Source organism: Centroberyx affinis, unplaced genomic scaffold (assembly GCF_046629955.1).
Source record: "Centroberyx affinis isolate AG114_WGS23_722 - 3 ecotype Tasmania unplaced genomic scaffold, CSIRO-AGI_Caff_v1 ptg003552l_1, whole genome shotgun sequence".
Taxonomy (NCBI): Eukaryota; Metazoa; Chordata; class Actinopteri; order Beryciformes; family Berycidae; genus Centroberyx; species Centroberyx affinis.
Window position 1 is genome coordinate 52,501 of NW_027281487.1, and position 27,221 is coordinate 79,721.

The 27,221-nt window shown below is 43.3% G+C and overlaps 2 protein-coding genes across 5 annotated transcripts in view; both read left to right on the plus strand.

Moving 5' to 3' along the window:
- LOC139661555 (mitogen-activated protein kinase kinase kinase kinase 5-like) overlaps positions 1-14,634 on the plus strand; it is a 48,405-nt gene extending 33,771 nt beyond the window's left edge. For all 3 annotated transcript variants that reach the window (XM_071540027.1, XM_071540028.1, XM_071540029.1), the window contains 12 exons: positions 525-566; positions 1,442-1,520; positions 1,661-1,737; positions 3,681-3,741; positions 5,665-5,764; positions 5,936-5,994; positions 7,212-7,315; positions 8,984-9,161; positions 9,375-9,443; positions 11,054-11,146; positions 12,291-12,417; positions 12,799-14,634. In XM_071540027.1, the coding sequence (XP_071396128.1) occupies positions 525-566; positions 1,442-1,520; positions 1,661-1,737; positions 3,681-3,741; positions 5,665-5,764; positions 5,936-5,994; positions 7,212-7,315; positions 8,984-9,161; positions 9,375-9,443; positions 11,054-11,146; positions 12,291-12,417; positions 12,799-12,895 (1,086 nt within the window). In that variant the 3' untranslated portion in view covers positions 12,896-14,634. The remainder of the gene's footprint in view (positions 1-524; positions 567-1,441; positions 1,521-1,660; positions 1,738-3,680; positions 3,742-5,664; positions 5,765-5,935; positions 5,995-7,211; positions 7,316-8,983; positions 9,162-9,374; positions 9,444-11,053; positions 11,147-12,290; positions 12,418-12,798) is intronic.
- A 1,068-nt stretch (positions 14,635-15,702) lies between these two features.
- Positions 15,703-24,048, plus strand: LOC139661552 (WD repeat-containing protein 20). 2 transcript variants are annotated; one of them, XM_071540022.1, is made up of 6 exons: positions 15,703-15,835; positions 15,968-16,113; positions 18,815-18,997; positions 20,973-21,969; positions 22,021-22,400; positions 23,630-24,048. In XM_071540022.1, exons 1-6 carry the CDS (start codon positions 15,712-15,714, stop codon positions 23,675-23,677), a joined length of 1,878 nt encoding a protein of 625 aa, XP_071396123.1. In that variant the 5' UTR covers positions 15,703-15,711; the 3' UTR covers positions 23,678-24,048. The 2 variants fall into 2 exon arrangements, with proteins under 2 accessions (XP_071396123.1, XP_071396122.1); XM_071540021.1 differs by having other exon boundaries at positions 20,973-22,400.
- Positions 24,049-27,221: the final 3,173 nt, after the last annotated feature.

The window sequence follows — 27,221 nt, forward strand, 5'->3', positions numbered from 1 at the left end:
GGACCCCCGGTGGTCCCCGGACCCCACGTTGAGAACCACTGATCTAGATCACTCCACCAGGAACCGCCTTTCACCCCACAGCTGCTGCAGAGAAAAATAGTTCTGTGATTTCCTGATTAGTGAAAGTTGCTTAATGGAGGAACTCACTGTGGATCCACAACCGACAGCTGACTCTGGAGCCAGTATTGTCTGTGGGTCCAAGTACTACAGGGATGGAAGAGACTCATCATATATAGGTCCAAAATTGCCAAACTTGTCCTTTAAATGTTGGCGTCATGTAAAGACTCAGATACAGAAATGGTGTCAAAATAAGAAGAAATTTCCCTCTCTGGGAAAATAAGGGTGAAATTCCCTTCATCAGTACAGGTGTAACAGGAATGAAAGGTGCAGCAGGTTGACACACTTACTGCCATCCAACTGTAGATAATGAAAGGAATCCAGGCGCCTCTCTCTCTCTCCATTTTCTCTTTGATTATCCACCTTTTCAGCCGCGCTCATCCTCAGGTCTTTGCTCTCATCCCCAGGACGTTGTGGAGTGTGTCAGCCCCGTCACCAAGAAGCCTCCTGTGAGTTTCTCTCCCCTTACAGACGCTCTCTTCCCTCCGTATGAGCGAACCCCTCGGTGTCTGAGAAGTGGGGGGGGGGGGTGCTGTTTGATGATTTGAAACTGTCTCACATGTGTACAGTGTCTCACCCAGGGGGTTTAACGCTTAAAATCCAGCATGCTATATATTCATTTTGAAATATAGTGAGTTTGGAATTATAAGGTTGTATCTGGGTGGAATTCAGTTCTGAGATGTTGAGCATCAAAGATTTGACACAGCAGCTGGCAAAACTGTTACACACTTTCTATGTTTTTAAATATTTAAATCCAAAAAGGTTCTTTGTTTATGATTAGACGCTCTTTTTTCTCCAGATCACATAGCAAAAAGGTTAATACTACATTTAAAAAAAGGACAAAAAAGGAAAAAAATAATAATAATTTGATTAAAAATGTGAGAGAAATAACTTTAAAAAAAAAAGTAGATGTACTTAGGTATACATAAAAGCACATAGGTGTACATACTGTATGTATAAAAGACACACATGTAAGCACATCTATACACACATCTACACATATATATACGTATACACATACGCACACATACAGCACATACAGTACATACAGTACATACAGTACATACATACATGCAGTATCATGTAAGGTTCTTCTTCCCCTTGTACCTTGTAAAAAAAAAACTCTGAATCTATGATGCTACTTATTCCTATTGAAGGTTTAGCTGATGAAGACTGTGACATACGGTCGGTTTGACAAAATGCACTTATTATAAGTCACTTTGGACAAAAGCTAAAATACATAATGTAATGTAATGTGATAAATCATTGTACAGAGCATATAATGAATAATATGACCCCCCCTCCCTCCTTCTTCACCCTCCAGGTCTACTTTAAAAAGGTTTTCCACGGCTGTCCTCTCAAAGTAAACTGCTCCACCACCTGGGAAAACCCAGTGACCAAAGGTTGGCATTAAACAACACAATGAAGTCTCTGCTGTCTGTCGTCTTATCAAACTACTCTACTATCTGTCTGTGTGTCTGTCTGACTGACCTGTCTGTCTCTCTCCTCTCTCTCTCTCTCCCTCTCTCTCCCTGTCCCTCAGACCATCATCTGATCCTGGGGGCGGAGGAGGGGATCTACACCCTCAACCTCAACAGCTCCGAAGCCACCATGGAGCTGGTAGGACCTTCATCTGATTTACTGATACAGAGCTACAGTAGTGTGGTGTTTTCCAAAGGTTGGGTTGGGACCAAAAGGCGGGTCGCAAGGAGAAACGGATGTCTGAAGTTATTGGCTGTGGTGTTTCTTGCAATACAAATATCAAATGAAATACTGGAAGATGGTAGTTTGACAGTGTGGAAGAATGTATATGTCTATGATGATCCTCCTATTAAGTTTTTCATTGAATAATTTAAATGTTGTATAAAGCACACCAACAGTCTTCCGTCAATATCAAAGATTTATTCATGAATGCAGAGAAGGAAGACACAAGCTGGACTCTGAAAGGGAATCACTCTAAGAAAGCTTACAGACACACAACTCCATAGTTACTTTTGTTCAGCATTCCTTGTTAGAACTGGCTCTTCTTTATGTGAAAGCAATATTCCACTTAGTTTTAACATGGGGGTTATTTGACACTTGACCGCCATGAAAACCAGAATATAATCTACTCACCAAGATCAGATGCAGCTGGACGAGTTTGTAATGTTCGGATTTTTACTTCCCATTCAGTCGGATTAGGCCATGACAATAGCCTGAAAACTTGAAATTAGTATTTAAAGTTAGTTAGTTAGTTAGTTAGTTTATTTTTATTTCTGTGTCATGCCAAACATCTGGCCCATCTCACATGGGATTACAGGACACCACCATTTTACAAAACATACATCTTCCGGTGATACATATAAGAGCAAAAAAAACAAAATAAATCAAATAAATTACCACATTATAAAGTACTACTCTATTCTTTCAAATAACATATTTGAAATGATAGGTTTCAAATAAACAATACACTGAAAAGATCTCATCTCCCAGGCTTTCTCCAGGTAACTAGCTAATCTAAATGTTTCATAAGCGAATAGCCAACTCAATCTTTGTGCATCATCCATATTTACAAAATCAATATCTGTATTATTTAAAAATAAAAGTAGATCCAGTCTCCCAAACAGGAACTGTCTCTCCTAAATGGTATCCCTCTGCTATGTTCTCTTCTATCAATGCAAATGCTATTTGGCGAAATTATGTTCTAAAAAGTCAGACCAACAGTCAGCTGAAAATCACAGCAGCAGGATCTGTTGTTGAATCTATTCTCCAACGTGTTAAATGTAAGTTTTCAATCTATTTTCTTGGCTTCATTCAAATGAATGGGAAGTAAAAATCTGAACGTTACAAACTCGTCCAGCTGCATCTGATCTTGGTGGGTAGTTTATATTCTGGTTTTCATGGCAGTCAAGTGAATAACCCCCATGTTAAAACTAAGTATATTGCTTTAAGTGTTTCACAGGCGAGCCACCTGATGATAATGACTCACTGTTGAACATAGGGCTGGGCGATAATTCAATATTATCGTTTACTGTCTTTCAGTGGGATTATATTGTGATGATATGGTGATTTTGGGATATCGAGACGCACAATTCTGCTGTCTGAACTGATGAGAACAAGCTAATTTTATTTAGAAACTCAGACAAAATGAAGTATGGTAGGAATATTATGTGAAAATGTCAGTTTAGTTTGACATCACACCAAACATCACCATTCGATTCAATGTGATGAACATTAATTTGATTATTTAACGTGATTTCGCTTATGTGAGCCATATCGTCATATATATCGATATCGGAAAAAATCCTTATGACTATCGTGATACTGATTTCAACCATATCGTCCAGCCCTAGTTGAACACACATACGACCATATGGACACATGACGCACCGTAGTCCACAATATTCCACAACAGTCTGATACCTGGGTTCATTTCATCAGAGAAGTATTTTGAAGCTTTATGTCCACAGACAAACAGTTTGACACGTGGCTCCTGTATGACGGAGGTGTTTCTGAAACGAGACACCGGGTCAATAACGGATCAATGGATGAATGGATGGATGTCCTCTCTCTCTCTCTTCCAGATGTATCCAGGGAAGTGTACCTGGGTCTACACCATTAGCAACGTCCTCATGTCTGTATCAGGTAAATTAAAAGGCAGTTAAATTTAGAATTGCATCCTCATTTAGCCACGCTGCTCTATTCCCTCCTGCAAGAAGATCTGGAGCTCAGCGATCTCAGTGGGATTTTACAGAACAGACTGGAGAGCTGCTGACAAAGCAGAGTGTGTTTTAATGCTTATCCCAATTAAGAGTTCAAAGGATTTCTGCTTCTCTTTGTACAGTAGCTCTCAATGACTTAGCTTTATCACTGCACTGACAATTTTACAGAACAAATTGGAGAGCTACCAACAGTGCAGTGAACTGTATTAATGCTTTAATCCTTCCATTGATCTCCGCTTCTCTTTTTAGCTCTAGTATGTGCTGGCTGTACCTAAGGCTTTTTTTTTTCTTTCAGAAATCAAATAATTATACATTTCTCTGAGGCAGATATCCTCTCTAGGCAGGAACAATCTGATTGGTTGAGTTAAACCTCAGTGGGCGGAGCCAAAGATCCACAGTTTTTGGAACACAAGTTAGCTAACAAACTTGAAGAGCAAAGAAGGAATTCTGATCAAAATCGAAATGAAAAATCAAAATGGCAATGACTTCTTTTTTTCATTTATTCATGACCATGGTATTCATGATGCTGGGAGCTCAGCAGCTAGCTAACTAGCTTAACTAGATAGCTATATGGCTGGTTTGAACTTGGAAGGTCAGCTAGGCTAACTAGCTAACCTAGATAACTTAGTATGGATAGACTGTGCTCGGCTTCATGATATTAGCGTACTCCTTTTCCCTTTTCACTGGGCTTCATGTCTTTACCCAGAGGAGTTTAAATGTGCTAAAGTAAGAATGGAAATGACAGTTCAGTTTTCAGGCACAGGGATCTTATACAGGGAGGTGCAGGGAGGGCAGGAGGACAGGACCGGGTGCAGGACAACTCCATCAGGTTAAGGAAAGATGGTTGTGGAGCAAAAACATCAGCAGGAGGAAGCAGCGAGGTTTCTCAGGCACAACAGGGTTAGTGGATACACTGAGAAAGTGTAGAGAAGAAGAGACCTTGCTACAGGGAGCTGGAGGCAAACTAAATTAGATTCATTACAGGTGCAACGTACACTCACTGAGCACTTTATTAGGAACACCATACTAATACTGGGCAGGTATCAGCTTTCAGCTCAGTGTCAACCGGCTACCAAAGTGACATCCGCCTCCAGGTTTGACGTGTTGCATTCTGGGATGCTTTTCTGCTCTCCACAGTTATAAAGAGGTTATCTGAGTTATTGTCGCCTTTCTGTCAGCTCCATCCAGTCTGGCCATTCTCCTGACCTCTGACCTCTCTCATCAACAAGGCGTTTCCGTCCGCGGAACCGCCGCTCACTGGATGTTTTTTTGTTTTTCGCACCGTTCTGTGTAAACTCTAGAGACTGTTGTGTGTGAAAATCCCAGGAGATCAGCAGTTTCAGAAATACTCAAACCAGCCCGTCTGGCACCGACAGCCATGCCACGATCAAAGTCACTGAGATCACATTTTTTCCCCGTTCTGATGCTTGATGTGAACATGAACTGAAGCTGCTGACCTGTATCTGTATGATCTTATGCACTGCACTGCTGCCACATGATTGGCTGAATGGATAATTGCATGAATAAGCAGGTGTACAGGTGTTCCTAATAAAGTGCTCGGTGAGTGTATGATGTGCTACCCGCTCCCCAAAGTTTCAGTCAGTGGGATAGGTGAGGATCCTGTCCCTGTTGTTCAGCCTAGGCATGAAGGCAGGGTGCACAGTTTCCTCTCCAGCTGTCACTGTGGCAATGGAGGTAATTATTTAGGCATCTAGATTGCCCATAGGTGTGAATGTGAGTGTGTTTGTTTTCCTGCCTCCAGCCCGATGCATGCTGGGATGGGAATAAGAGGGTAAAGAAAATTAACTTTGATTAACTTTGTGTGTAACTGTGTGTGTGTGTACAGGTAAATCATCCCAGCTTCACTCCCACTCACTGAAGGAGTTATATGAACAGGCACGAAAAGACCAGAGGGTCGCCCTGCCGACGCACAGACTGTTACCTAGGTAACGCTGGACTCCCTCTCTCTCTCTCTCTCTCTCTCTGTTTCACTTTCTATTGCTCCCTCTCTCTCTCTTGTTTGAAAAGATTTTAAAACTTGACCATCTCTGCACATGTCAACAACTTCTCAAGTACAAAATAATATTAAATTTGATCTATTTTGTCTGCATTTTCAGAAAATATACAGTGACGTGTAAAATACCAGATACCAAAGGCTGCAAGACCTGCTCAGTTGGTGAGACACAATACAGGATTACACTAAATTACATTTGAAGGTTTATACACTACCAGTCAAAAGTTTGGACACACCATATTTTTCTTTATTTGTACTATTTTCCACATTTTAGAATAATAGTTAAGACATCAAAAAGAATTATGGAGTGACAAAAAAAGTGTTAAACAAATCAAAACTGTCTTATATTTTAGATTATTTAAAGTGGCCGCCCTTTGCCTTGATGGAAAGGCAAAGGCTTTGGAAAGAAATTCATATATAGGATCAACTTCACTCTTTATATTTGTCTAAGAAAGTCATTTCAAGCATTTGAGCAGAAGCCATTAGATCAAAATGGCTTTAAGAGAATGAAAAACATAGAACATTCAACACACACTGTGGTGGAAAGGTTTCTACATTTGTCCTCCAGTTTCCTTTAAATGGCTTGTTAGCATTGTTAGCATTCCATCTTTAAAAACAAGAGACAACTATCATTTTGGATTCCACATTTGGGGAAATTAAGGATGAATATACCCTAGTAGAGCTCAAAAAGAAACTGAGGATTAGACTGGGATCTCTCTACAGATCATGCTTTACTCTTGAAAATAGGAAGGCAACTGTACAATCAACTCTTTTCACTCTTTTGGATTACGGTGATATACTTTATATGCATGCAGCCCCTACTACTCTGAAATCACTAGATACCTTCTACCATAGTGCCTTACGGTTTATAACTGGGGATAGTTTCAGAACACACCACTGTTTACTTGCATTACTAAATAAGTTGCCTTCATATCTTACATCTCTTTTAAAGCTCAAATCTCTCTCTTATAAAATACGTGCACAGGAATATAAAACTCTTGAAACTCTCTTCATTAAAACTGAACTTGGGAAATTAGCTTTTAGTTTTTATGCACCAGACAAGTGGAACAGGCTGCAGGAATTGCTGAAACTAAAACAGATGGTTTCACTCAATCATTTTAAGCTTTTAATTGAAGGATATGGTAACAGTGGAGTGTTCCTGTTTCTATTGATCTGCAAAGATGCTTTGTGTTATATGTATATGTATGGCTTTATGTATTTTCTATATATTGTATTGTTATATTGTGTTTTTTCTCTGTGATGCTTTATTGTTATTGTATTGTATCAGGGCGTCATTGTAAAAGAGGGCACCCGCTCTCAATTGACCACCCTGAATAAATAAAGGTAAATAAAACCGATTTGTGTTGTGTCTCCTGCAGCGGGCAACATGCAGCATGGCTGTGTCTTCCTGTGCTGTGCTCTGGAGTCCACTGTGGTGCTGCTGCAGTGGTACGAACCCATGCACAAGTTCATGCTCATCAAGGTATGTGGATCAGAAAACTATTCAGGGTTTCATTCCTCAGGAGGGCAAACGTCAACCTGCTCTTTTAATTTGCTTCGGTGACATTTGTATAGCCTGCAGGTTAGTGGATGTCAGAGTGGTTTCTCTCTTTCTCTGCAGTCCAAAAGCCTTTGAAAGTGTTTTTTTTAAGTCAAAATGACAGTCAGGCATTGAAATCTTTTCAGTTTGATTAGGAGTTTTTCTCAGCATCCCATTTTCATGTAAGAGGATTTGGATTTGGAAAGAACTGGCTTGACAATTCTGACATATTCTGATTCTTTACTTACTCTTTAAAAGACAAAAATCATTTATAAGATTAATCTTGACCAACTGGAAATCAACTGTATCTCCTTCTCATACCCACTGGATAAGAGACATCCCTTATTTTCTTAGATTCAGACTTTCATTAAGTGGCTCCTCCAATAAATTTGGGAAAATATGGGGTCCATTCTTCCAGTTTGTTCAGAGGATAAATTTCCCACTCATTCCTGATTGAAGCAACTTTTGCGGTCTGGAGGGGGATCAATATTGTGTTTGTTGTGGCGTTGGTGATATGCTGCTGTACTGACTGTTAGTGTCTATTACTGACACGGTTTACTACTAGCTGACTGATGTTTTTTTTTATTATTATTATTATTTGTGTTTGTTTGTGGTTGTGTTATTTTAGTTTTCTCAGTCTTTGTAAGCTGTTTTGGTGTTTAGCAATATGTCAGTTGTCTCTTTTTTATAATGTCTTTTTTATAGAGGGAATATATACCTTTTTACTTTTTATAAATGCCATGATGACACAATTGTATGTTCTTGCAAAACCCAATAAACAAAGTTTAAAAAAAAAAAAGAAAAAAAGACAAAAATCATAATCTGTCTCAAATTACCATTACTTGATAAATAGCTTTGTTTATAGATCTGTTGTATAAATGCAGTATCACAGGAGAAGGAGTGCTGTTATACTGTATATCAGCACAGATTCAGACAAAGATAATCACACTGTGCTGATACACAATATAGCAGCACGACCTCGAGTGTGATATTCCTTAATGTAGGAGTGTCATCCCTAAATGAAATATATCCACCATCTGAACACACTGACACCCACTCTGATATAAAAATGACTGCTGGCATGGAAGTGAACCGTTTTATGGGCTTCTATTAAATTCACTTAAGACCTTGGCTGATAAAATGGTTATGGTGCTGAGAACAGACTGGCCTGTGTCAGCCCATAAAGAGCCATAAAAGGTCGCAGGTTTAAGTATCACTGAACCTCTGTCTGTCTCTGTAAGCCGCTCTGGATGAGATGAAAACATCAGCTAAATGCCTAAAATCATTTAAAAGAAGATGATTTTTTTGTGGGAACAATACCTGATGTATACTATGGTTTACTGTAATGGTCATCTGTGATTTTGTTTCTTTTTTATGTCTCTGGGTGTACAGTATGTATTGGTTAAGTTAAAGGTTGTATTTTTTATTGTTGTTTATTGGCTGTTATTCTGTATTAATTTGTCTTTTCCACCAAGAAATGCCAGTAAATAAACCACAGGGGAGAAAAAACAGAAGATGAATTTCTGGTGGCAAATAAAATTCCAAAATGGCTGCATGGCGTTCTGAGGTGAAACCCTTCAGTTCTCTCTCTGTGTGTTCCTCCTCCTGCAGCATTTCGACTTCCCCCTGCCCAGCCCCCTGCGGGTGTTTGAGATGCTGGTGGTCCCGCAGCAGGAGTACCCCCTGGTCTGCATCGGCGTGTCGCGGGGGTCCGCCCCCTACCAGCCAATCACTGTAGACAACATCAACCTCAACTCCAACACTTCCTGGTTCACCAACACCGGCCTCGGTAGGTGGAAGCCGGATTATCATCTCAAATATTACCGGCAAATTTGTTTTAATACACCACATGATACACATCTACTCAGATAAAATTTAAAGTTTTACTCCAACTGTTGTTGTGATTGGTGGTGTGTGTGTGTGTGTGTGTGTGTGTGTGTGTGTGTGTGTGTGTGTGTGTGTGTGTGTGTGTGTGTGTGTGTGTGTGTGTGTGTGCCTACAGAGAAACGCAGCCCAGACACAGTGCAAGTGAACCAGCTGGACAGCAGCTCACTGCTCGTCCTTATAGAAAGTAAGTAAACAGACATTTATTTTAACATAATAATAATAATAATAATAATAATAATAATAATAATAACTTTATTTGTATAGCACTTTTCTAAAAACAATGTTTACAAAGTGCTTTACATACAATAAAACCCAAAAGCAGCAATAATAGAAAATAGGAATAAAAGGTAATATGTGAGGTAAACAGGTACAACTAAAAACACACAAACAGAGATACAATTAAAAACAGATAAAAATTTAAAAAAGCGTGTGCTGAAAAGAAATGATAAAAAATAGGAATAAAGGTAATACAAGAGATAAACAGGTACAACTAAAAACAAACAAACAAACAAACAGAGATACAATTACAAACAAAATGTCAGTTTTCAGTTCAGAATATCCTCCTCCCCCCCTGGTTTCTGCTCTGGCTCTCCTCCTGGTTTAAAACGACAGACCGTCACATCCTGTGTGTCGGTTGATGTTTTGAGAACCAGGACAAGCTGTGTTTTGCATCGTGAACAGGTTGGGAAATTAACACCGGCCGTCAGCCAAGTGCTGGTACATTTTTGCTCGAGTCACATGACTTCACACTCACAGTTTTAATTGCTTGAGAGTTGACTTGATGCATGAAGAGAAGACTTGAGGCTTGAGACTTGACTTGGGTTCTGGTGACTTGGGACTTGACTCTGACTTGTACTCTGATGACTTGAAAAGGTTTCTAAAGTCTTGACTTGAGATCTTGTGTTTGTGTAAATGAATTAGATTGAAAGTGATGAGATTTGTTCCAGCAGACGACTGAATTTAAATTCTGTTTTCTGAATTTGTATGGAATGATTGAATTTATTGAAGTTGAAACTGATTATAGAAATCAAACTCATGATGCTCTTACCAAGTTTTTATCCTATTAAAACCATATTGCATTGAAAAGTCCTAGATATTTAGTTTTCTTTAAGATATTAAATTGATACTGGACTCTTGGTTTGTTCTGACTTGACTTGCTGTTCTACATTTAGACTTGAGACTTGACTTGAGACTTGTGCCTCAAGACTTGAGACTGACTTGGGACTCAAGCAAAGCTGACTTGATCACACCTCTGGTACCTATTAAATTAAAAACGATCTAGTTGGCCTGTAAATGAGTGAACTTTTGAGGGTTTTCAGCCCAGAACCCAGACCGGGTGAAATTAACCTCAAACTCGGACCCAGTTTCACTAGAACGGGCAAATTCTCATGACATGAAGAACCCAGAAAAGTTGTTATGGTTCCTTATGTTATTATGTCTTTACTTGTTGGAATTTTTAAGTACGCCTACTGGTATGCCATGAAGTAACTACAAAACGTACGCTGCTTTCCAGGAAATTTATGGGATTTTGATGCAAAAATAAATACAAGAAAAGATTTTTTTTTTGGTAAATTTATTGTTAAATAGGTGTATGATTAGGAAAATTAGCTAACCAGGTGATAGAGTCATTTCTCATTTCATTGTGAATTTAGCAAAAATTATACACACTCATGGTACTGTAAGGATTAGGGTAAATGCATCCACTAAATGCCATACTGTATGTTATGTAAATCATGTGATCCGTGTTCGGTCTGGTCCCAACACTGATGCAGCTTCCCCCTCTCTCCTCCACAGAGTCGGTTCACATCGTGGGCCTGGAGGGGGAGCTGAAGAGCAGCAGGACCCTGCCGCATGAGACCTGCTTCAACTTCGATGTGGAGGCGATAGGTGAGAACAGAGACGGCTTAGAAACGAGTCATTTCCTGTATCTGTGTCACGTGGGTTTCTCCACTGCCCCGCCCCTTTAGGAGACTGGCGGCAGGTCCTGAGTCTGTTCACTCCAATGGGAGAAGTGAACGTGAGCACAGATTATGACCGAATCTTTCGCCCCATAGTCACCGAAGTAAATATCGGACCCGTTTTTCACAAGCCACATATCTTCCGAACAATCTGACACTAAAATGGCATTTTTCAGACAAATCAGGAAAAAATTAACTTTGTTCGAGACCTGTCTCTGTCTCAGCAACACACTCTCACGAGATCTGGCAGTAAAAAAAAACAGAAATTTAAAGGGACTTATACATGAAACCATGAATTAAAAGTTAAAACTGAAATAAAACTTGTGTTTCTTTGCTTAATGATACACCACACGACGTTCACAACACTTCCAAACGAGGTGGGGGGATGGGGGGGGGGAAGAGGCGACCACGCCCACTTAGGAGACAGGAAGTGTATACCGTTTCATACCTTTGGCGCAGCTTGTAATGCGTCATCTTGTGTGTATAGAACATCTTTGGTGAGAACCATGGGCGGAGCTAGGAATCATGGGACTTGTGAGGCGACTCTGGGCCCCCCCTCCACTTTCCTCTTGTCCCCCCACACCACCATTACTCTGTCTGTATCTGTGTCCACCCATCCACAACTCAAACACCTCCACATTCATTTACTGATCAATTATCTGACACATCCCTAAATTAAATGATGTATGATGTATGATGAATTAAATTATGTTTTCCCCCTGTTCAAAATCTGCCCATGGGGGAGAATTTTGTTTCAGTCTGCAGAGAAAAACCGAGCCAAATCGTGTTACTGCTTGTTCCAGGATGTTTGTCTCAGATAAAACAGCAACAGTTGCTGAATCGTATTTTTGAGAACATTTTGTTTGCAGTTTTGTGGATTTCAACAAAAATCGGTTTCAAAACCAGAGCAATGTGAAATAAAAGTATAAAATATTTATACATAAACAAAAAGGATGTATTGTGAAACTAGTGACAGAAACTACTGGAAGCACAATGTTGACACAACCATCTATCTATCTATCTATCTATCTATCTATCTGTCTATCTACCTATCCATCCATCTGTCTATCCAGTGTATTTTGAGGACACGTTGCTGGCGGTGTGGCGTCACGGCTGGCAGAGGAGAGGAGAAGGTTTCACTGAGATTCTGGAGGAAACCACCGACCCCAGGAAGATCTACAGGCTGGTGGGCTCAGACAGGTACGGCACACCTGGACTCAGCGCCCTGCCAGGCCTTCATCACGGCCATTTTATCCTATTAACACCATATCGCATTGAAAAGTCCTAGATATTTAGTTTTCTTTAAGATGTTAAACTAATACTGGACTCTTGATTTGTTCTGACTTGACTTGCTGTTCTACATTTAGACTTGAGACTTGACTTGAGACTTGTGCCTCAAGACTTGAAACTGACTTGGTCACACCTATGATGTATACTTTGAATTTACCTCATTAAGTTTTACATCAGCCTAAGCAGGCGGGTAAACTCTATTCCACAAATAAAAGTGGGTAATTTGAGTTTTGTGTGTTCACCCTCCTCTTCACCCTCTGCCCCCCCCCCCCCCCCCCTCCCTCACTGCAGGATGGTTGTCTTGGAGACGCGGCAGACTGAGGACCAGTCGGGGATGTGCAACCTGTACATCCTGGAAATTGCTGAGAACTACGTCCTCTTGCCCTGACCCCTGACCCCGGGCAGAGAGGATCATGGGAAAACCCAACACCACCGCCTCTTCGAAAAAAGCCCACCTCTATCAAAGACTTGTGGAATTCAATCAAGGGAGGGAACGGACACTTTCCCTGTCAACATTTGGGCCCGCTGTCATCTGTAATCTTTGACACGCATGGATGTGTCATTGGCAAACTTATTTTATTTCCTAATGTGTGTGTGTGTGTGTGTGTGTGTGTGTGGGAGGGGGGGTAATATATTAGGGAAGTGGTGATAGGATGTTGCATATTCATACTCTTCTAATGGTACGTTTTCACCGGGGTGTCATTGGACGGGAGGGATTGCGCTGCTTGATGGGCGTGCTGCTGAAATAAAGTAGGCGGAGTCCCGACAGATGATTGACAGGGGCTCTCCTTCCCATAAACACAAATTCCTCCCAAATATTGAAACCCAGTGCAACGTCTTCCTGGGTTTATTTCAAACTTTGGACCAACAGTAGCTGTGTATTAATACTGGACGGTTTGCAGCCTTGTTACTTTCAACTGCCATGGACTGAAGGCTGCGCCTGATTGGTCGAACGCCCCACTCCGCTCGGTGGGCGGTCCTTGGTTTCTGTCTCCGGTTTTCGAACTGGAAAAACATGGCTGCTTGTTAGGAAACTCTCTCTTATTTATGGAAGCCCATTTCCGCCAGCTGTTAAAAAAAATCTGCCATATAACTTTTTTTTTTCATCATCACGTGAGATTTTTTTCTCAATATTATGACTTATGACAAACTCATAAATTTGAGATAGTAGTATATCATAATATTGAGATGCTAAATTGGTGCTAAAGTTGTTTTTTGGCGGAACGGGCTTCCATACACATTTCACCTCAAGTTCCCCCGAAATCTGTTTTTCGGAAATAATTTGAGGCAAGAAATCGTCCGAGCAGCCGCTGAATCTTGATTCATTTTTAGATCCTCAACAGCCTACTTTAAAAGTTTGTTTATGGGGGTTCAGGAGTTTTGAGAGGCGGCGAGTCACGTCGGACGCCCCTGATTTGCATAAAGTAGACTAGACCTCAACTTTATGCGAATGTGGAGTACAGCCTCTGGAAAAACTCGCCACTTCGCTACCAGAATGCATCGCACGGCCGCTTGCATAGAAAACGAATGGGAAGCCTGGAAATGACGGAACCTGTGAAAACGTACCGTAAACCCTCATCCTTCAGTCTGGAGGGAGTCGGCCCTTTATTCCGGTGATGAATGCTGTCATAATTTACATTTGGGGTGGTGAGATCCAGACAATCTCCGTTATCCATATATATATACAGTATATACAGTATGTGTGGTTTGGTTGTGGAAACCCTAAATGAACTGGGAGAAAGAAGAAGAGCACCTGTTTTCTCTCTCCATAGTATAATCAATAGCAGCAGCAGCAGCAGCCTACAAAGACTGAAACGCATGGCTGTCCATACAGGCCACTCATGGCATTCACTCCCATGTAAAAAAGACTGTTACAATGGGCATAATAGCACTGTTGTTGCTCATGCTGTGTGTTTTGTGTGCTGGGTTTGTGTGTCAGTGTGTTGGATCGAAGGCACACCTCTCTCCCACTGCTGTTACACTGTAATAAAGTTAATTAAGATAAGAGAAGGTGAACTTTATTGATCTCACAGGGGAAACCGGGTAAATCAGTTACAGTTGGCTAAAGCTAAAAGTTGATTAAACAGTGTTTGATGTGGTTGGGTGGAGTGAGAGGGGGTTAGTTTTTGCAAGCATTGATATATTAGCAGTGTGTGTGTGTGTGTGTGTGCGTGTGTGTGTGCATGTGTATGGGTGTATGTGATGAGGAAGATGATGTATGCCTATAATAGCACCCAGCACCCTCATAGCCCTACAATAATGTTTTCAATTTGTTCATCATACCATAAAGAAAAAATACAGAAAGAGATTAGTGCCAACAGAGATTTGATTTGAACTGCAGAAATTTGAATTTGTCAATGCTCATACTGAACTGTTGAATTTTAAAATATGGATTTGTTGTGTAAATTTGAAATTACAGCTAAAAGTCAAATTCAATAAAACTCTCATCATATTCCAAGCCAGTGCATTCAGATTTCGTATTGGGCCTTACAAGTTCAAAATTTGAATAATTTATTCAACAAACTCATTTTTCTTTCACAATTCAACAGTTCAATATGAGCACTGACAAAATAAAATGTTTGCAATTCAAGTGCAGTCTCTGCTGGTACTAATCTCTTTCCATATAAAATTCCAGAAGTGTACTCTATAAATATCACAGCAAAACTTTAAGTCTGCAAAGGAATATTATGGTGTTTTTCGTTTGGGTTATTTCTAAAGACCACATAACGTCCTGATGGTGGCTGTTGGGTGTAACTGGGGGTTAACTGAGCCGTAAATCTCGCGGTCCAGGGCCGGATGAGGGCCGGGTGCCCTCTCTTTACCCCCGACACATTACTGGATGTGCGCAGTGCTCCGCCGGGCTGGAGGGTCAGCAGCAGACGAGACGACGCATCATCTCACGTATTTACGCAAACTGGATGAAGCGGAGGGCTGAGAGCGAGACCCAGTCGAGGATGAAGCTCACGCCGGCTCAGGAGCCTCTCTCTCCGGGTCTCTCCCATGCAGCAGCGGTCTGGTGTCCGGTGCTGTAAAATGCGCTGGATCCACCCGGGTCTGGTCGGCCTAGCTCCGCTCGGCTGCTGCTGCTCGTCGCCGTCGTCGCTCCCATTTCCATTGTAGTTTTTTGTTATTTATTTATTTTATTGCGGCGTATTATTTCCAGGTCAAAATCTCAGTTTCCTGTGCGGCTTGTTTGTACTAAAAATGGCCGGAGATGGCGGCGCTCTGAAGGATATCAATGAGATTAAATCCCAGTTCCGGACCAGAGAGGGCTTCTACAAGCTGCTCACCCTCTCGGACTCGCAGCAGCGGGGCGGGCTGCCGCGGGGTCCGTCCGCCGGAGCCACGCTGGGCCCCGGGGCCGGACCGGGTCCGATCCCCGGCGGAGGGGTCGGGCTGCTGCAGGGGCCCGGGGCTGCCGCCGCCGCCGCCGCCGCCGCCTCCTCCTCCAATGCCGCAGCCAACTCCTCTCCGGCGGGCTTCCTGCCCCCGGTGCGGGTCTCCATGGTCAAGCTGCAGCCCGAAGACCCGAGCGAGGAGTCGGAGCGGGTGTGCTTCAACATCGGCCGGGAGTTGTATTTCTACACGTACACCAACATCAAGAAGGTGAGCCGCTTCCCCCCGCCGCTCGGCCGGGATGACAGATCCACTGGACGGCCGGTGGCTAGCGTAGCATCGAGCTAGCCTGCATTGCTAATTTGATGCCATTAGCTCATATTTCGTCATCGTTACAAACTGACCCCCTTTTTTTTTCCAGCGGTAGATTTACACACAGATGATACGCACGCGTTTTGGTTTCTGTTTGATATGCAGTGCAGCATGCAGCGGCTGGTATTGTAGCCGGATAGACTGCTGCACATCACCGTGACCCAGGCGGGTACACCGGCTGCTGGTGGACACACAGGAGAGCAACAGTGTTATTATTATTATAAGAGTCAGAAACAGCCAGCAAGGGATTGACAGGGGCTTTATTCACTGTATTTCTGCATACATCCAAGTCTATACCAAGTCTAATGAAGGCGCGATTCTCTCCACTTCATCCTCACAGCTGCAGCCACTAGTCCTAAAATCCTAATATTGTTCCTGTTTGGAGTTGCTGTAAAAAGCACTTAACGATGAAGAGGACTGCTGCAGGGACACTCATTACTAACACATGGTTCATTGAGACAAAATGCTGCAGGCTTTTCATGCTTGGAGACTGACCAGCTCTTTGTAGAAATCGCTGCAAATTTATCATAACCTCTGTGTGCCTGCAGCAAGCCCAGTCATGAAGTAGTTTATTTATCTTAAAGAGACAGGCTTCACTGTGATATTCATGTAACACTGTTGTTGGTAATGTTTATGATGTGTTTTGGTTATAAAACTGCTTCTTATAGCCCTGCATGTTTGACTATATAAAGTGGTATAGCTTGACATTTTGAAATATTGTTGGTTATTATTGTGCCAAACACTAGGAAAAGTATCTGCATTTGTCCTCCAGTTTCCCCAAAATGTTCACATTGCTAGAATTAGCTGTGCCTCTTGGTTTTTAATGAGGAATGCTAATAAGCCATTTTGGAAGACCCGGAGGACTAATGTAGAAGCTTCCCCTCCACTGTGACGAGTGTCTGTGAAGGGAAAATATGGTAATCGATTACATTTTAAAATGTCAAGTCATCCCTTCTAGTCCACACCTTCAAATTCCATCCTTAGACTAGGTCAGCATCTCCTTTTTTCAGAGTCAGAACTATTTCACTCACAGGAATTTGTCTTGGTGCAGAGATGCATCAACAGCTTAGAGGCCCTGTTTGATACATATGGTTTCTGCAAAAAAAAAAAAAATCACATATACGACAGACAAGACGATACACATCACTGCCAATATACATCAGTATTTGCACTCAGGTAGCGTATAAGGTTTAGTCCACATCCTCAAATGTTTTTCCTCATTTTCGATCAGGGATTCCCAAAAGTTTTTATGTCAAAAACCCCCAAGAGACACTTCAGACCTCAGACCCCCGTAGGTAAAGTTTTTTTTTGTCCTTAGTTTCCACCTATCTGAGAAGATTTTAGTTGGTGGGAAGAGAGAAAAAGAAGACTTGTTCCAGTTCTAGTGAATGAAGCGAACAGTGGAATTAAAGGGAAAATCCTCCCTCAGATCTTCATCAGTCTGTGATGTTCAGTTGTGTTCCAGGAGGAGAAAAGGATTTTTTTGATGAAGTGTTAATATTTGATGTTTTGCTGTACCTAGTTTACCCCAACCTGCCTCGCCTACTTCCTACTTCAGTTAGTGATTTCCTACATTTCCCAGAATGCCTTTCGATAACCCCCAGAGAACAGGCCTTAACTTGTTGCATTCATCTGTGGGTTAAACATGTAGAGAGAGAGAGAGAGATAGTGATAACATAGTAAGAGCAAGAGAGTGAGGGTTTTTCCAGTCCAGAAAAAGTGAGTCGCATCCCGTACTCAAAACCCAACCTGTCTTGTAGCTGCATTGCATTCTGGTCTATTGAGGCTGTACAGTCTGTGGAGAAATTGGTCTCTCTCTCCTCTTCTATGATGGATTTCTCCCTGTGTGACTGTTGAACGTCTCTTGGTGCAAAATGGCGGCTCTAGAAAGAAGAAGCCCTCGCTCTTTGATTCTGAGGGACTGACACCAAAACCTGACGTTCACCGCTGATGTTTTACATCGCTGAAACATTTTCTCATATCAAACTCAACATTGGAGCTGCTGGAAATACAGCAGCTACAGTACATGATGAAACTCAGAAATGCTTGGTACCTCGCCAGCAGCTTGTTTCTAACAGTGTTGAAGTGTTTTAGGGTGGATTGTTCCTTTTTAAACCAATCCTCATTTCGCTAGGGACCCACTGAAACCCCCTCAAGGACCCCTGGAGCGTCCCTGAACCCCAGTTTGCGAAGCTCCACTCTAGGTAACAGTACTGTAGGTCAGTGGTTTCAATGTGGGGTCCGGGTACCACCAGGGGTCCTTGAGGGCATTGCAGGGGGTCCCCAGCAAATTATGAATTATTAAACTTCACCATTATTTCATTCACAAGAAGTTAACACAGTTAGAGAATGTAGAATAATGACTGTTTTGGTCATAGTTTCACTGTTAGCTCTCTAACTACAATACAGATTCATGGAGTTCTGGACAAAATCATATCTAACAATACAAATATTCTCAGATTTGGGTCTGAGAGACAAAATCTCATCAAATTGGGGTCCGTGGCTCTAATGTGTGCAAAATTAGCGTCCTTGATGTGAAAAAGGTTGAGAATCACTGCTGTAGGTCATGGTTGTCTCTCTCCTGTGTGGCGGTCTGCAGGCGGTGGACCTCAGTAAGCCGATAGACAAGAGGATCTATAAGGGAACCCAGCCCACGTGTCACGACTTCAACCAGTACTCGGCCACGGCAGAGAGCGTCGCTCTCATCGTGGGCTTCTCGGCGGGACAGGTCCAGTACCTCGACCCCATCAAGAAGGAAACCAGTAAACTCTTCAATGAGGAGGTATGGTGTGTGTGTGTGTGTGTGTGTCTACATACAGTATGTCTATGTATTTGTGTGCACACATTCGTTTCAGGCAGCGGAAACATCCCCACACTGATCCCTTGTTTCTGTCCTTCTCTGTTCATTTTTTTTTTTTTTTTTTTTCAGAAGACAGGACAACACAGGAAAAACAAAACAATAAATACAGGACAGGGCAATTAATAAAAGTCTAGCCAGAAAACAAGAGAGCAAAGTGACATTAGTTGTCGGGTATTGTGTTGATCTGGTGTGTGTGTGTGTGTGTGTGTGTGTGTGTGTGTGTGTGTGTGTGTGTGTGTGTGTGTGTGTGTGTGTGTGTGTGTGTGTGTGTGTGTGTGTGTGTGTGTGTGTGCGCACCTGCCTGTGTCCCACATTGTCAGACTAGGAAGAGGTCTATAAGGTGGATGGGAGATAGAGTAATAATAAGTAATAGTAATAAAAAAAAAAAAAAAATTAAAAAGCACTAATACTAATACTACCTTTGACACCCCCTGACAAAAATAATACTACTGCTGTTATTATCTCCGTTCATTTTTTGACGACAGGAAGTTCAACCTCAGCCGACCTTGTTCAGGACGGGCGGGTTCGTCAGCGGCCGTTCAGCCAATCAGAGGCCTTCCTACGTTTGTTTTGGAAAAAAAAATAGCAGCGATCACAGAGACGACGGTCCGACCAAAACAAAGCAGAATAAAACAGAGAAAGCCTGGTGTGACGTTGGGATGAGTCTGGAGGTTTTCCAGCTCAGTTTCTTACTGAATTTATACAGTATAGAGTCTGTTTCTTCTTCTTCTTCTTCTTCTTCTATTAAAGCAGCTCCGTTATGAGCAAAGCTTCCTGTTCTTCTGCCTGCCTCTCCACCATGTTGACGCTCCAAAACAAACCAGCAGACACAAATCTATCTGTCAATAATTCTTTCCGTTTTCTGATGGATCGCTGGGGCCGCCGCCTCACTCGCTGTTAGGGAGAGAAAGGTGTGTGTGTGTGTGTGTGTGTGTGTGTGTGTGTGTGTGTGTAAGCTGAAGGGAGTTCAGAGGCCAGGGCTTTGTGTTTACAATTACTAAAAAAAAATAATAATACTACAGTACTACAGAAGTACTTTTCCATCATTTGTATTGATTTTCTTGCCCTAGTTTTGGATGGTATGATGTAGACACTGTAGAGTCAGACACTGTCTTCACCGTTGTCCGTCCAAAGTGTCGGCTCTGCCTCGTTCAACTCAGATTCTTTAAGTGCGCAGAGACATTACCGGCCTCTCCTTTACTTCCCAATTAAATTTAGGAGATGGGGTGTGTGTGTGTGTGTGTGTGTGTGTGTGTGTGTGTGTGTGTGCGTGCGTGTGCTACAGGGGGAGGAGTTCCTGTTTGAGTGTGTGTGATTTCTCTCCTGAATCTGTTCACCCTCCCTGGGATTTGCTTCTCTAAATCTTTTCTTTCCTCGTCTTCCATCCCCCTCATTCTCTCATTCTCTCTCTCTCTCTCTCTCTCTGTCTCTCTCTGTTGGTTTCTCTCTGTCTCCTCTGCTATCTCTGCTGCACGTTCACTCTTGTTTCTTGTTCTCTATGGACCGTCTCTCTTTCTCTCTCTCTTTTTCTCTCTATCTCTGTCTCTCCTTTCTCTCTCTCCCAGTTGTTGGTGCTGAGGTGACGTCGGTTCTGTCTTGCGTTCACGTTAAAAACACAATAAAATGAAAAATCAAAGTGTGCATCATAGGCTACTACTATGTGTAATATCCTCATTTTACTCTCACGTCCCCTCCTTCCTTGCCTCCTCCCTCTCCTCCCCCATCCCTCCCTCTCTATCCTCCCTAACTTCTCTCCATCTCCTCTTCCATCCCTCCTCCTTTTATTCTTCCCCCCCCGACCTCTCTCCCCCTTATCTTCCTCTCCTCTCCCATCCTCCCCCTTCTCTCTCCTCCCTCACCTTTTCTCCCTCCACCTCCCTTTCCTGATGTTTTCCAGAGGTTGATAGACAAATCCAAGGTGACGTGTCTAAAATGGCTTCCCAAGTCGGAGAACCTGTTCCTGGCGTCCCACGCCAGCGGCCACCTCTACCTCTACAACGTGGACCACCCGTGCGGCACCACCGCCCCGCAGTACTCTCTGCTGCGGCAGGGCGAGGGCTTCGCCGTCTACGCCTGCAAAACCAAGACGCCGCGCAACCCGCTGCTGCGCTGGGCGGTGGGCGAGGGCGGCCTCAACGAGTTCGCCTTCTCCCCGGACGGCGTGCACGTGGCGTGCGTGGGCCAGGACGGCTGCCTGCGCGTCTTCCACTTTGACTCCATGGAGCTGCAGGGGGTGATGAAGAGCTACTTCGGCGGGCTGCTGTGCGTGTCGTGGAGCCCCGACGGGAAATACCTGGCCACCGGCGGGGAGGACGACCTGGTCACCGTCTGGTCGTTCGCCGAGAGCCGCGTGGTGGCCAGGGGTCACGGCCACAAGTCCTGGGTCAACGTGGTGGCCTTCGACCCCTTCACCACCTCCCTGGAAGACGAGGAGCCCATGGAGCTGAGCGGCAGCGAGGAGGACCTCCACCAGGGGGCGCCTCCTCCCTCCATGCACTTTGGCCGGGTGCGAACCAGCAGCACGCTGTCCCGTCTGTCCCGGCACAGCTCCAAAGGCGGCGGGTCGGCGTCCGTCACGTACCGGTTCGGCTCGGTGGGCCAGGACACCCAGTTCTGCCTGTGGGACCTGACGGATGACGTGCTGTACCCCCGCCTGCCGCTGTCCCGCGCCCTCACCAACACCTTCGGACCCTCGCTGTCCAACTCCGGCAGCGGTGGGGTCAACAGCACCACGGTAGGGGGAGGGGGGGGGACCGGAGGGGTGGAGGGGCACCACCACCCGCCCAACACCACCACCGGCACCTCCAACCCCCCGACGCTCCCCCTGCCCCTCCCCCGCTCGCTCTCGCGCTCCAACTCCCTGCCCCACCCCGCCGTGGCGAACGCCTCCAAGGGCCCGGGCGCCTCGGAGGGCGGAGGGGGCGGCGGGGGAGGAGGAGGGGGAGGGGGCGGGAGCAGCGGGGGAGGGAACAGCACCCCGTTCAGCATCGGCCGCTTCGCCACCCTGTCGCTGCAGGAGCGCAAGTCGGACAAGTCCGGTGGCGGCGGCGGCGTGGAGAAGGAACACAAGCGATACCACAGCCTGGGCAACATCAGCAAGAGCAACGACAAGATCAACGTGGCGCCGCGCAGCAGCCGGCTGGACGCCGCCAAGGTCCTGGGCACCACGCTGTGCCCGCGCATGCACGAGGTCCCGCTGCTGGAGCCGCTGGTCTGCAAGAAGATCGCACACGAGAGGCTGACCGTCCTCGTGTTCATGGACGACTGCATCATCACCGCCTGCCAGGAGGGACTCATCTGCACCTGGGCACGGCCGGGGAAGGCGGTACGTCCTTCTTTAAGCCTCTAACTACGATAACAGTAGAATATGTAATATACAAAAAAAAAAGAGCTGATGTACACTACCGGTCAAAAGTTTGGACACACTGCATTTTCCTTTATTTTTACTATTTTCCACATTGTAGAATAATAAAGACATCAAAACTATAAATAACTAGAAGGGCACTCAGAGCGCAGACCTCCACCAAGGTTCGTGCTATTATTGCTTGTTTGTGAGTCGGATCCGGATCCGCTCCAAAATTTAATGGGTTCTTCCTTGGCCCATGCTGCACCCTTCCACGAAGTTTGAAAATCGGGCCAGTAGTTTTTCCGTAATCCTGCTAACAGACAAACAGACAAACAAACAAACAAACGGCACCGAAAACATAACCTCCATGGCGGATTATGCAGGAATTATGCAGCGACCAAAAAAGTGTTAAACAAATAAAAACTATCTTATATTTTAGATTCTTTAAAGTAGCCGCCCTCTGCCTTGATGGAAAGGCAAAAGCTTTGGAGAGAAATTCATACACAGGCATCAACTTCACTATTTATATTTGTCTAAGAAACACATTTCAAGCATTTAAGCAGAAGCCTTTAGATCAAAATGGCTTCAAGAGAATGAAAAACATTGAACATTCAATCAGGTGGGTCCAGACTGTTCACTGGTAGTGTAACTATTCCTCAGACTACTTTGGGTGTCTTGAAATAAGTTGATTTGCATTGGAGATGAGTGAATCTTGTCACAGTTTAAGTTAAATGGATATTAGACCACATTATGGTTTTCAGGCTCATATCAACAAATGAATGATTTCATTCCTAAATGCCGTACATCCATTTAGGAAGAATTATTACTTGATGTTAGTGTCTAATATTTCAAAATCCTGGCTGATTACATCCTCTTTAATATTCCTGTTTTGTAAGTAAAGGTGTTTTGGGTAGGTAATAAATTCAGTGATATTCTGCAGCGAGCGTTTCTTTCACGCCGGTAATCATTTTGTACTGTAGGTGCCACATTTTTCACCTGGTGGATATCTCATTTTGGAATGAAACTCTTCAGATGCTGAGAATGACTCAACTGTTGGAAATGATTTCACTTTTTTCCATTCTCTCTTCTGGAACGGCGGCTTTTTATGTTCCTGCACTCATAAAGTGGAGTATAGATTTTCCCCGTCTGCTCGTCCCAGGCGTCTAACTTTCCTTTTTGTTTTCCTTTTCTTTCTGTCTCTTGTTCAGAACTTGACAGCACAGAACGGGAACTCTCCGAGCGGCACGGTGGTATAGCTGGAGGAGAAGCTTTGCACTCGTCCCTCCCTCCATCGCCTCCCTCGTTCTCCCCCTCCTCTCCCCTCCCCATCCCCCCATTAAAATGTCAAATTAGGGGCCAACAACCAGTGACAATACCCTACCTACCATCGCAGTATTATACCCTGAATATAACTCTCAGTACTCACCATAACACAAACCCTTCCCTATTGATCGTATTCCCATGGCGGCCATTTTGAACTTCTGTGACGCTCCAGGTGGGAAACTCTCACCAGAAGCTTAGCATATATATAAATATCTAACTAATGAATACTTTAACACATAATTAAGGAATTCAGATAGACCTGACAGTTATAAAATTATCTAACAACTTCGGGAACAACAACTACATCAACTGCTTGAATTTAGCAGGGAGGCTAGCTAGCTTACTAGCTAGTTAGCTACTAGCTAGCTAACTAGCTAGATTCTGGTATATATATTAATATATTAGTTAGTTAGTTAACTAACTAACTAACTAACTAACTAACTAACTAATATATTGATATATATATTAATATATATATACCACATATATATTAATATATAACCTACTATAAATCTACTATCTAATCTAATTTACTAGCTAGTTAGCTACTAGCTAGCTACCTAGGCTAGTTAGCTACTAGCTAGCTACCTAGGCTAGATTCTGGTATATATATTAATATAATAATAATAATATTAGTTAGTTAGTTAGTTAGTTAGTTAGTTAGTTAACTAACTAATGTATTCATATATATATTAATATATATACCAGATATACCACATATATATTAATATATAACCTTAAAATCTGAATCTGTATCTCTCCAAACTCTTGACATCCATTCATTTCTAGTAGGTTTTTCAGTGGGAATCTCTGAAATGATAAATGACGTTTGCATGATTTGCATCTTGCTACACAACAGCAGCACAGAGTCAGACTGTACTTCCTCTTCCCGGTAGATTTCCCACCGCGAGTGTGACGTAAATTCAAAATGGCCGCCATGGGAGTAAGGTCTATTTGCTTTGGCCATGTTCTGAGTCCTTTCCCCCGCCTCTCAGTGTTTCTCCATAGAAAGACTGCATCGAACAAATGAGGGCGGCCGCTCATCCTTCCTTTACCCAGAAGCACCCAGGAGCGAACGGCAGGCCAGGCTCAATCTTTTCTTCTTCCTTCCATCCCTTCTTCCTCCCTTCATCCGACCCCTCCCTCCCTCCCTCCCTCCCCCATGCAAAAGACACTGCAAAAGCCACGGCCATTGTATTTAAGTTATTTATTTTATCACAAGACTGTGTAGTAATTTATACTGTAAATACTGAAAATACTCTATAAATACAAAAAGGACAAAAAGTGTATGGAAATAACGACTTGACAGCGAGGGAACAAGAAAACAAACAAAAAAAGAAAGATGAAGAATATTAATATATGAAGATCCTTCTATTGTACATAGCGACCACAGTTAAAAAAATTGAATGTCTGCTGTTTTAGGGAACTTGAAGATGTCAATGTGTTTTTATTTCGTGTGATAGAGTTTCTCCGGTTTGTCGAAAAACGTCCCTGAAAGCGAGCTCGGTCCAACGCCACTCCGACAGACCGACCGGCCCGGGCGAGCGAGCGCAGAGAGCGAGCTTCAAAAACACGGCTGCTAGCTGTACATTTCAGCTGACTGTCCAGTTATAGGTCAGAATTATACTAATTCTCTTGAACATTATGCGTGGACAAACAGCGTCTTAATAACTGCTCACAAACACACACACACACACACACTCTTGCACATTCAGAAGTAAAGCGGCTCACAGACACACACACACAATCCCCTCTGGTGTAGCATCATATATATACTGTATTTTGGACTCCATTCCTGTTGCACCTGAATTGCCTCTTGCAAGAATTTGCACATTCAATAAATCCACAGTCCATCTTGAGCTGCCGGGCGACACGAGGGGGTTTTTACCGTCTCGCTTGATCTGAGCTCTTGTCCAGAAACCCCAACGTTCTCTAGGTATTTTTATTTTTTTTTTTTTGGTAAATAAAGGATTCGAAAAGGTTGTATGCTTGGATGGAAACGTGTCGAGAGTCGGGTTTGTTCCCTTGGCTTGACTGAATTGAAATGTATAGACCGCCTTGGTAATAATCAACCGATTCTGTCCAGTTGTAAACCATGAAGCAGAGAGAGAGAGAGAGAGAAAGGGCTGCCGAGGTGATCTGTCATGTTCCCTTTATGCTCTTTATTTCTTTTCTTTTTTTACACAGCTCTTGTTTTCGGCCATGACAAGCTACTGACTCTGATTCAACTGACATAAATGTATGATAATGTGGATTCTTACATGGCACTACTTTGTCAGCCTTTGTTTATTTTCTGGCGAGCACCGAACCCTCCAGTGTGTGTGTGTGTGTGTGTGTGTGTGTTACAGATTTACCTGTGTGACGATATCAACTATAAATAGCAGAGCAACTTCCATGAGTGTGGGAGCCAAGGTTGTGCCCTTGCACCGATAAACAAACCGAACAGTTTTCTTGCGGCGTGTGAGCCGGTGTGAGGGTGTTACCGCAGCTCATGCTCTCTCTTTTGTTGTCATAGCAACAGCATGTCCTGCCGAGTGCATCTTCAGCGAGTTCAGCGGCCCTGGGTTTCCTAAAATCTGTCTTGCCGTTTAAGGCTAAAATTGGTGCTTCATCACGATGTCAGTCGTAGGAAGATAAACTAGTTCTGCTCTCTTCAGCAGTTTAAAGGAGCAGTTCACCCCAAATTGAAAAAGTCGGGTCATTATCTCCGCACCCTCATGTCAGGCCAAAGTCCATTAAAGTTGGTAAGACCACCAAACACACAGCGAGCTAGACCCACGTAGTTTCACCTCAGCCTTCTCCCAAACTATTAAAATTCTTCTTTTTACAGCTCCAAAAATGAAGAAAATGTCCATCAAATTCCTCCAAACAGCCTGTGCAGCCACATCTAAGTGTTTTGTAGCCAAACGATTACACTGTGGGTACAAAAGTCCAATATTTACCTCATTATCTCCTAGATTTTCCTCACTGCTGTGTTTGCTAGTGAGGAAAATCAGTGAGATAATGAGGTAAATGTTGGACTTTTGGACCCACAGTGCAGTCGTTTGGCTACAAAACACTTAGATTATGCTGATGATGGACATTTTCTTCATTTTTGGAGACATTCATGGACATTTAATACTTTTTTTTGGAGCTGTAAAATGATGGCCCTGTTAACTTTAATAGTTTTGGAGAAGCTGAGACAGAACTACACTCTCTGTGTGTTTGGTGATTCTACCGACTTCATTAGAGTTTCCACTGACATTGTGGGGGTGAGGAGATAATGACTGAATTTTCATTATTGGCCGAAATATATTCCTTTGATGCTGTCCTTTTCTTTGTGGGGCGACATTGTGAGTTCTGTACAAAGTGTGTGAGTCGGGCGATCGCAAGTTCGTCCAATCACTGGGAAAATGACAGAAGTTCAAGAACAGAAGGACCCGTTCCTCCACAGCTGCTGAAGAGACAGACTGAAACAGACGTGACTGTAGATGTGAA